The 11,253-nt window shown below is 36.4% G+C and overlaps 1 protein-coding gene across 1 annotated transcript in view; it reads left to right on the top strand.

Annotated features, from left to right (window-relative positions):
• The window catches only part of PPP2CB (protein phosphatase 2 catalytic subunit beta), a 33,966-nt gene extending 23,598 nt beyond the window's left edge, over positions 1-10,368 (top strand). The window contains exons 2-7 of the mRNA XM_077760874.1: positions 646-855; positions 2,362-2,535; positions 4,619-4,708; positions 4,818-4,979; positions 6,886-7,004; positions 9,655-10,368. Of these exons, the coding sequence (XP_077617000.1) occupies positions 739-855; positions 2,362-2,535; positions 4,619-4,708; positions 4,818-4,979; positions 6,886-7,004; positions 9,655-9,727 (735 nt within the window). The 5' untranslated portion in view covers positions 646-738 and the 3' untranslated portion in view covers positions 9,728-10,368. The remainder of the gene's footprint in view (positions 1-645; positions 856-2,361; positions 2,536-4,618; positions 4,709-4,817; positions 4,980-6,885; positions 7,005-9,654) is intronic.
• The last annotated feature ends 885 nt before the right edge of the window (positions 10,369-11,253 follow it).

Consider the following 11,253-nt stretch of genomic DNA (forward strand, 5'->3'; position numbering starts at 1 on the left):
GGAACCCTGTACCTCTTAGCTTTTTTCCCCTAGTCCTGTCAGCCTTAGGCAACCACTAATCTTTCTGTCTCTGTATATTTGCCTATTAACGTTTCATGTAAATGGAATAATACAACATATGGCCATTTGTGACTGCTTTCTGGCACTTAACATGTTCAGAGTTATGACATGTATCAACACTTTTTATTGCTGAATAATACTCTGTCGAACGAGTAATACATTTATCCTCTCATTTACTGGACATTTGGGTTGTTTACACTTTTTGGCTGTTATGAATAAAGCTGCCATGAACACATGGAAACTTAAGTTTTCATTTCTCTTAAGTATATATCTAGGAACAGAATTGCTGGATCACATGGTAATCGTATGTTTAACATTTTCAGGAACTGCCAGACTTTTCCATGGCAGCTGTGCCATTTTACATTCCCACGAACAGTGGGGAGAGTTCTGTTTCTCCACATCCTCAGCAACATTTGTTACCTTTGATATTTAGCAATCCTAGTATGTATAAAGTGGTGTCTCATTGTGGTTTTAGTTTTATGATTTTCTGAGGCTCATTTCAGGTATCTTTCCCCACATATTTTAATACACAACAAATAAAAAGAGAAATGAAATCATTAAAGGCATTTTTTTTTCTTTTAACAGGCAAAGGAAATTTTAACAAAAGAATCCAATGTGCAAGAGGTTCGTTGTCCTGTTACCGTGTGTGGAGATGTGCATGGTCAATTCCATGATCTTATGGAACTCTTTAGAATTGGTGGAAAATCACCAGATACAAACTATCTATTCATGGGCGACTATGTAGACAGAGGCTATTACTCAGTGGAGACTGTGACTCTTCTTGTGGCATTAAAGGTATGATTAATGAAATTCAATTCTTTTTTTTTTTTTTTTGGTCAAGCNAGACGAGCATAACAGTATTGTATATCATCTGCTATATTTTAGTCTTTTCAGTTTATAGCCTCTTAAAATATGATCGTTTCATATCTTATAAAAGAAAGAAAAATGAAAATGATAACCTTGAACTTGTCCTGCCTGCTCCTGGTAAATCATAATCCACAGCTAAAGTCTTGGAATCATTTTTTACTTAGTCAGGTATCCCTCATAATCAGTCAGTCATTTTTAATTCTTGCCTTGAGAAGTTTATTATTCCTGTGTCTGTTTTTTTCTATCATACAATACATATTTTCCTCACTTCATAGCTTCAGATAGTGTGATAACTAATGTTTCTGACCTCTCCAAATGTGCCTTGCATATGCTTTGAGATTAAATCTGTCATTTAGCACTTGGTCTTGTTATCTTTGGCCTCAGACACTTCAGAGATTCCATGTTGCCTACAGAATCAAACTCCTTGGGTGGCCCTCTGTAGTCTAGCCTGAATTTACCCTACTAGTAGTTGGTAGCATAAACTCTGTATTTCAAATCAGAGTTTCAGAACACTCTGCCTGTCTCATTATTTCCTTATCTAATTTCCCCACAAGATGACTCTGATTTCTTAACCCCCGTCTGCCAGGAGTCAGCTTAAATCCTACATTTTCCTTGAAGCCTTCAACCATTTTTAGCCTTGTTCCTTCTACTCTCAAGTACAGGGCAACTTACTCTTTCACTCGTAATTTATATTACATAGTGGCTTATTGCCTTGTAGTATTTACATCTCATGGCTCCTTAGTAAGATTAGGCTGTAAACAGCATAAGTCATGTATTACCTTTATGTGGACCTGGCACCTACCTTCAAATACTGAGCTTAATTTTGGACACATAATGGTTAGTTAATAAAAATATAAACTGAAGTATGCATTTGCTTTTTGGTTAACTTGGTTTATAAAATCTGATGCTTTTTCATACTTCTTATCAGACACATTCCTAACTAAACTATGCTTATAAGGTATGTCTCTGTGTTTTGTTATGAAAAGGAGGCTATAAATACATTTGAAATCTTGTCCAGATTTGAGAAGGGCCTATTTTTGTGTTTTTGTTAGCAAATAGAGTCTTTCTGTGGGAAATAAAAATTGAAACAGAGAGAGAAGTTGCTATATAGAGTAGTTTGTCTTAGGTCCAAATAATTGACCTTTGGTATCCATTTAGCAGTAAGATGCCATAGTATGCTGGAAAGACCTAGAAGACTGGTGATTATTTGAGGATGGAAGAAGACATTAAATACCAAGAATCAGATATAATTTTAATAACAATGATAACAGTTAATAAGGGTTCCATTGAGGGTGGTATAAAGAGTAATGAAGGACTGTAAATATTTCAAAGGTCAGTCGATGAAGAAAGAAAATGTTTAACTCTTAAAGAAATAGGTCAGAAATTTGCTTAACATAACACTAATACCATGAATTTTTTTGGTTTTCCTCCAAGGTGCGTTATCCAGAGCGCATTACAATATTGCGAGGAAACCACGAAAGCCGACAAATTACCCAAGTATATGGCTTTTATGATGAATGTCTACGAAAGTATGGAAATGCCAATGTTTGGAAATACTTTACAGATCTATTTGATTATCTTCCACTTACAGCTTTAGTAGATGGACAGGTGTGTGTTTGCTTATATGGTGGGCGGGGGGGTGGCGTGGAGAGGAATAGAAATAAGAAAAGCTATTTTATTGTTTTTCTGTTTTAAGATTTTCTGGTAGTAATTTAGGGTTCCGATTTATATGACATGCTACCTACATCTCCTTAGCTTTTTCTGCCTCTTTTCCTTAGAATTAAAATTTCAGAATATGGAATTGGGGATACTTTTTATGCATATTGGACCCAGCAGATTTCCCTGTTCTCAGATGTGTAAATATTTTAGCCAAAGAATTTGCCAGTATGCTTCTTTTATTATAAATACCATAAATAAATGCTTAAGACCTTGATGTTAATACTAGTAAAGCAAAGCTGTTTTTTAAAACTAGCTCCACACATATACACAGTTTGCTGATTACCATTAACTTTTTATTCCTATTTTCATGGTAATTGCAGGCAGTAATATTGTATATTACACCTTCACTAAGAAGGGCATGCTTTCCGGCACTTGGGTAGCTCAGCTGTTTGAGCATCTGACTCTTAATTTAGGATCAGGCTCAGGTTATGATCCCAGGGTCGTGGGATTAAGCCTTTAGTTGGGCTCCATACTGACTGTGGAGCCTGTTTAAAATTCTTTTCCCCATATGTCCCCTCCCCAGCTTGCACACACGTTCTTGATTTTGGCTCAGGTCATGATCTCATGGTTTGTGGGATCAACCCCCATGTCAGGCTCCATGCTGATAGCGCGGGGCCTGCTTGGGATTTTCTCCCCCTCTCTCTGCCCCTCCTTCACTTGTGTTCTCTCTCTCAAATAAACATTAAAAATATAAAGATAAAAGCAAAAATGGATACAAAAAACACTAGGGAATGAGAAGGCATTACTATCGATGTGGATGTGGTTACTTACATACCACAATAACATAGGGTACAGCTTTATTCTATTGAACTTGAAAGGATAGATGAAATTTATTTTGGCAAATTAGTTTTTAAAGAAATTATGCTAGTGTAAATAGACTACCAAATTTAGAAGAAATTGGAAAAGTAACCAGGTGTCTAGATAATTGTGTAAGCAAATTGTACCAAACTTTTAAGAAACATCTGTGTTCCAAAGTTTAGGAAAAGATGGAGAGCTTCAAAGTTCATTTTTTGAGGCTAGTATAATCTCAGTACCAAACCAGACATGGCAAACACCAAAAAATAAAAGTTTAGTAAAATAAAATATTAATTGAATAAAGAAACTTGCATTGACTATACTTAGTCAACAAAACATCAGAAATCTCATCAAAATCAGGACAATGATGCTCTCTTAAAACTTGCATTATTAGCTCGCTGATCCAGAATCCCTAGAGGATGGGTCTGGGAATAGATATTTTACCCCCCCCCCCCCAAAATTTTTATTTTTCAGTTTTGTTTTGGAAGTTCTAACCAGTGCACTGAGCAATAAAAAGAACTAAAAGGAATAAACATTGAGAAGAAATTAACACATATTTTTGCTAACACAATTATGTACTCCCGAGAACTCTTAAGAAAGCTGAAAAACGAAATTGAGCGTCTTTGCGATAAGAAAAACAAAAAAAGTTCTATATGTCAGAAAATGTAATGATGAGTCACAAGAATGGAAATCATATTCACTAGAGAAGGGGAAAAAAACAATACAAAATACTTAAGAATATAAGAGCAAAAACTTTTTTTTGTTTATTTGAGGAAGGTAACGTGCATATACCACACATGTGTATGCATCTGAGTTGGGAGGGGCAGAGAGAGAGGGAGACAGCCAATCCCAAACAGGCTTCGTGCTGTCAGAACATAGGCTGACTCGGGGCTCAATTTCAAGAGCCAGGAGATCATGACCTGAGCCAAAACGAAGTCAGATGCTTAACCAACTGAGCCACCCAGCCACCCCAGAAAGAAATAGTATCAGTAGCTCTCTCTGATGTGATTTTTGTTTCCTTTTCCGTTGTATTTTATAAACTTTCCAAGTGAGTATTATCAAACTTTATTCTGAAAAGAAGAGCTGTGAGGATTGACACGTATAACCATTATTGACTCTCTGTTAACTTTCAGCATTTAACAAGACAAATTTTTTCTTTTTTTTAATTCATAAACAGATATTCTGCCTTCATGGTGGCCTCTCTCCATCCATAGATACACTGGATCATATAAGAGCCTTGGATCGTTTACAAGAAGTTCCACATGAGGTAATATTAGCTTTAATTTAAAAAGAAATACGACCACACTGTGGTAAAACTAAAGGAGTTAAACTTAACTGTCAGTAATTTATAACGTATGCTTAATTTTCTTGGCCAGGGCCCCATGTGTGATCTGTTGTGGTCAGATCCAGATGATCGTGGCGGGTGGGGCATTTCACCACGCGGTGCTGGCTACACGTTTGGACAAGACATCTCTGAAACATTTAACCATGCCAACGGTCTCACACTGGTTTCGCGAGCTCACCAACTTGTAATGGAGGTATGTGCTTCTCCTACAGGATCTTTATTTCTAATACATCTGTATCTCTATAATAAGGCTTCATGAAATATTCCTGCCTATTACCTAAATGAATAAAGAAAGTCTTTGGCTGGTTTTAGCAGGTAGAGAAAGCACTAGTTGGCCAGAGAAAAGTTGCAAAAATATGACCAAAATTTCCTTGTATCTTTCCCTCAGATTCCTCAAATACAAGCTTTTATATTTTCATCATTGCTTTATCATTCTATTGCTACCTTCTAGCTTCCCTTCCTCCATGCACACATTAGTTTTGAATTTATTTGAATGCCAGTTGAAGACATGGAACTCCTTTATCTCCAAATTTCCATGTATATTTTGCAAAAACAAATATTTTTCTCTTATGACAGTATAGTTCTTACAGTCCAGAAATTTGCATTGATATATTACCATGATCTAATCTAGACACTTCATTTGAATTTTTTAGGATATCACTAATGTTCTTGATAGAAAAATTTAATTATGTATTTGCATATTTAATCCAGGATTATGCTGTATTTGGACTCCTTTGATGTAGAAATAATTCCTCAGATTTTCTGTTTTGCATAATGCTTGTATTTTTAAAGACTACAAACAATTGTATTTTGTAGAAATATCCTTCATTTGTCTTCAATGTCCTTATGATTCAGGATATACATTTTTGGCAGGCATATTGCAGAATAATGTGATAATGCTTCCCTGCTTCTCAGTGCATCATATTAGGGTCACGGAATCTGTTTATCCTATTGTTTGTTGGTGGTATTTTCCTGAGTCACTTAGTTAAGGTGGTGGCTGCCAAACTTCTCTACCATGATGTTACTATTTTATAAATACTAAAGGAATAGAAATAGAATTTTATCCTTTCAGTCAGTAGGCTTCAAGATGTTAGAGAAAATTTAAAAAAAAGTTAAAGAAAAGTTCAGACCAAGTGAGCTAGGAGGAATGAGAATATGGTTAATAAGTAATATAAATTCATATGCTAAAGATAAACCTAATTCTGTCAGTAGTTATGAGAGATATGAATGGATGAAAATTTTTACTTCCCTAAAATACTGAGACTCTGAAGTAGATAATCAAAATTCAGCTGTTACTTGGGATGAATCTAAAACAGTGAAAAAATAAAAAGTAAAACAGGACACTGCAGCCTACAAATAGAGGGAAAATGGGGGCGCCTGAGTGGCTCAGTCGGTTAAACGTCCAACTTCGGCTCAGATCATGATCTCCCAGTTCGTGGGTTCGAGTCCCGTGTCGGGCTCTGTGCTGACAGCTAGCCCAGAGCCTGGAGCCTGTTTCAGATTCTGTGCCTCCCTCGCTCTTGGACCCTCCCCTGCTCACGCTGTCTCTCTCTATCAGAAAAATAGATAGATAGTATATTGGTATGTCAGTTAGATGGTTATCCAAAATACAACTAGTAATGTGAATCAAAATAGCCTGTAATATAAAAGGTATATTTAGAAATAAAAAGAGGTCATTACTGATGAAAACTGGCCCAGTGATCTAGGAAAGAAATAATTCTAGGTTTGTGTTTACCTAGTAATAAATAGATTCAAAATATATAAAGCAAAAGTTGATACAATTTATAAGCAAAAGTTATGTGAAATCTTCCATCATTGTAGGAGAAATTTTAATACACATCCAAGCCAAGGGCTGAAGCAAGAACTAATTAGAACAGCACCATTACTGAGCTTCCATGTCACAGAACCCTGTGCCCAGCAGTTGAGTATTCAGTGCAGGTGCCCAGTGTCAAGGATGGATACCATATGAGGTAGCATAGAAGACTGCGTTTCCACCAAGAATATTTATCATCTTTGAATTTAGTTTTCGAAACTTACTTGCATCAAGATTATAATTTTATAGTGAAATGTTTTGTGTTTTTTTTTTTTTAATGCTGCAGGGATACAATTGGTGTCACGATCGGAATGTGGTTACCATTTTCAGCGCACCCAATTACTGTTACCGTTGTGGGAACCAGGCTGCTATCATGGAATTAGATGACACTTTAAAATACTCCTTGTAAGTAATTTAATGTTAAATACAGTTTTTAAATTAGTGTATAATTGCTTTTAGAAGGAAAAAATTAAATGTAGACAGAGGGTTTCTGGGGCTCCTGGGTGGCTCAGTTTAAGTTCTAACTCTAGATTTGGCTTAGGTCATTTTCTCACATTCTTTGGATTGAGCCCTGTGTCAGGCTCCGTGCTGCCAGCTTGGGATTCTGTCTCTCTGCCTGCCATTCCCCTTGCTCGCACATGCTTGCTTGCTCTCTCTCAAAATAAATAAACTCTAAAACAAAAAAAAGTTAGAGAATTTCTGCTTCTGGAATGGTGGAGTGAAGAACCTGGCAAATCTCCCCAACAGATGCAATCATTTAACTGGAAAAAGGGATTTTAAACAATTACTAAATGTTTTTGAATATTGTTCTAAATACATACGGCCCGTATGCATTTAAACATTCTAAAAAATCTAAATCTCAGTAGTAACAGCCAATATGTGGGGTTTGAGCCATAACATGTTCCCTCCCTCTCTTTCCGGATCCCTTGTTCAGAAACTTACTCCACAGTCATTCTACCCTGGACCCTGCTCAGGTTTTTTTCTTGTTTTAATCTTTTAGTCTCTATTAACTACACAACAAAGTTATTTAGAAGTTCCCTCTCTGTAGGCACATGCCACTTTGTGGTCAGAGGTTGTGCTGAAGCCTCCTTGGTCAGTAAAATTTTAGGGCCCACCCTGACCTAGTAAGATGGCTGGTAATGTATGTAGAAGTTGCTGTCAAAGTTGAAAGAATCATCTTGGCTCACATTTCAGCCAAGCACCAATGTTGGGAGTTTGTTTGATTAGTCCTGAGAGGGCACAACCTTAAGGATAGCACATAATGTAGTTTTCCAGTAGTTTTGTAGTTTTCCTCTCTCAAAAAATAAACTTTAGGGGCGCTAGGTGGCTCAGTCGGTTAAGCATCTGACTTTGGTTCAGGGCAGGATCTCGTGGTTTGTGAGTTTGAGCCCTGTGTTGGCTCTGTGCTGACCACTAGGAGCCTGCTTCAGATTCTGTGTCTCCCTCCCTCTCTGCTCCTCGCCCTTGCTCATGTTCTCCCTCTCTCAAAAATAAATTAACAATAAAAATATTTTAATTTAAAAACTTTCTAAAAAGGTGAGGTTTTAATCTAAATACTCTCCTCAGCTTCTTTAAGGACATGAGATTATATGAAATTGTAATTATGACAATGCATTTTGGGGATTAGAACATAATATCAGTACCAGAAAAAGAGCTTACTCTATAGTAGTAAATGTCTCTTAATTCATAGAATTTATAAATTATAGGTAGATTCCATAAGTTAAGTGATGGAAGTTCTAGAGTAACCAATAATAAAATAATTTTGGAAAACTAACTAAAGTTATTAAAGGAATTTAAATGGCACACTAGAAAATGTTTTTTTTATTATTATTAATTTATTTAGATAGAGGAGGGGCATAGAGAGAGGGAGAACCTCTGCACTGTCAGCGTAAAGCCTGACATGGAGCTTGATCTCATGAACCATGAGATTATGACCCAAGCCGAAATCAGGAGTCTGGTGCTTAACTGACTGAGCCATCCAGGCACCCCAAAATATGCTTTAATAAAAAAAGTTAAAGTAGGAACCAAGAAAACAAGACCAAAAAATGGCAGGTATAAATCCAGTCATGTCAGTATTAAACGTGAATGAGTGGTTTAAGTAATGCACTCAAAAGGCAAAGATTATTGAATTTTTTTAAGAAGTTTTATGATATCTACAGGAAACATAATTTAGATTAAAAACAAATAGGTGAAAAAAGATATACCATACTAACAGCAACCACATGACTGCTGAACTGGTTTTACTAGGATCAGACAAAATAGATTTCAAAATAAAAATTGTTACACAAAGACATTTCACAGTGATGAGATTCAAACCATTAAGAAAATATACCAGTTAAAAACGTATGCACTTAACTATGGAGCAAAAGTGAACAGAATCGAAGGGAGAAGTAGACAGTTCAACAGTAGTTGGAGACTTTATTATGGCACTTTCAATGGTAGAACTAGGCAAAAGGTCAGCAATGAAATAGAAGACTGAAGAAACTATAACTTAACAAAGGGAACGCTCTACCCAAATGCGCTAAAACTCAGGGGATTCAATGAAAGCAATGTTTGCAGGGAAAGAAATAACTGTAAATGCCTATGTTAAAAATTGAGATCTTTCTAAGACTCTAACTTAACACTTTAAAGACCCTAGAAAAAGAAGAGCAAACTAAAGCCAGAGCAGACTTATGGAAGGAAATGAAATAGTAGACAAATGGGGGGTGGGGGGAGCAAAACCAGAAAATTCTTTTTAACAAAATTAAAAAGCCTTGACTGGCCAACCAAAAGTGAATAAAGATTCACATTACCAAAAATCGCTGCAGACTGTACTGAAAAAGAATTAAGAGACTACAATGAGTAACTATATAGCAACAAACTAGGTCAAATGGACAAATTCCTAGAAAGATAAACTGCCAAAATTGACTGAATTAGAAATAGAAAGTCTGAATAGTTGTCGACAACATATAGTAAAAATGGGAAATCAGCACTGCTCTACTCCAGTGTCATCTTTATTAATTTGCTTGCAAATTCAAATCCTTTAACTCTTTGCTTTCTTTTTTGCCACCTGTAGCCTTCAGTTTGACCCAGCACCTCGTCGTGGAGAGCCTCATGTCACCCGGCGCACCCCAGACTACTTCCTGTAAATTCCTCCTAGGAAAAACCTGCCTTTGTATGTGGAAGTATACCTGGCTTTTTAAAATATATATATATTTAAAAACAAACACAAAAAGCAACAGTAATCTATGTGTTTCTGTAACAAATTGGGATCTGTCTTGGCATTAAAACCGTATCATGGACCAAAATGTGCCATACTAATGATGAGCATTTAGCACAATTTGAGACTGAAACTTAGTACAACACTATGTTCTAGATCGGTCGGTCTTAACAGTTTGCCTGCTGTATCTGTAGTAAGCATTCTCCTCGGGACTGTTTAAGCAAACAAGGTAACTAACTCCTTCATCTCCTTTTGCACTTATTTGAAAATTTTAGGTCTAGTGTTTAACTTGGCATGGATTGATAGAGTTGGAGTTTTATTTTTAAGAAAAATTCTCAAGCTAACTTCCACTTAATCCATTACCCTTTATTTTATTGAAATGTATAGTTAAATTAACTGAAGAAAGATTCTTGGGAGTGTGTTGTCATAACATTTAAAAAGGTTTCCCTTCATTTAAACTAAATTACTGTTTTATGTTGATCTGCATATTTCTGTATATTTGTCATGACAGTGCTTGCATCCTTTTTGGTGTACTGAGCAAATAAACTTTCCATTTTAAACAGAAACAAATTGGTTTACTGTGGTACACTTTAAATGAAAGTTCTGCTTTTTTGACACTTAATAAAATCTCTTGACCTGTGATAAACAGTTGTGTTGAGGTAATTTAAGTGTAGTGGTCTCTGTAGAAGGCTTATTTTCAGAAGAAAAATAGGGATAGTAGGCTGCTATCTTTTAGACCATAGAAAAGCCATTTTTATTTCTAAACATAATTTCAATAGGTAGTTTGTATTAATGTATTGAAGTATGAATTGTATGCTAAAACTGTAGGATATTCTATAGCTAGGAAGAATCTTTGAAAAAAAACAAAATATAGGGCACCCTGGGTGGTTCAGTTGGTTAAGCATCCCACTTCGGCTTAGGTCACAATCTCACGGTTAGGGTGTTCGAGCCCCACATCAGGCTCTGCCCTGACACCTCAGGGGACCCTGGAGTCTACTTCAGATTCTGTGTCTCTCTCTCTTCCCCCCCACCACCCCGCTCTCTTTCTTCCCCCNAATAAACATTAAAAATAATAATTTAAAAAATTAAAAATACATGGGCACCTGGGTGGCTCAAGTCTGTTAAGCATCTGACTCTTGACCTTGGCTCAGGTCATGATCTCATGGTTCAGGAACTCAAGCCCTGCACTGGCCTCTGCACTAACAGCACTGAGCTGCTTGGGATTCTCCGCCCCCCACCTCCCTCCCTCTCAGTCCTTCCTCCGCTCATGGTTGCGTTCTCTTCCTGCTTCTCAAGAATAAACATTTTTAAAAATATAAACCAAACATATGTTACCTTTATTTCTCTAGAAATTATTTTCGTCTCCAAAATATTTTAGTAGAAGGAGTATAGTAATAGCCGCATTGCTAAATTTCAAGTACTGGGGAAGTCCAGAGTCCGTGTTGAGTGAGTGTG

This window comes from Crocuta crocuta, unplaced genomic scaffold (genome assembly GCF_008692635.1).
Source record: "Crocuta crocuta isolate KB4526 unplaced genomic scaffold, BGI_CrCroc_1.0 scaffold546, whole genome shotgun sequence".
NCBI classification, from domain to species: Eukaryota; Metazoa; Chordata; class Mammalia; order Carnivora; family Hyaenidae; genus Crocuta; species Crocuta crocuta.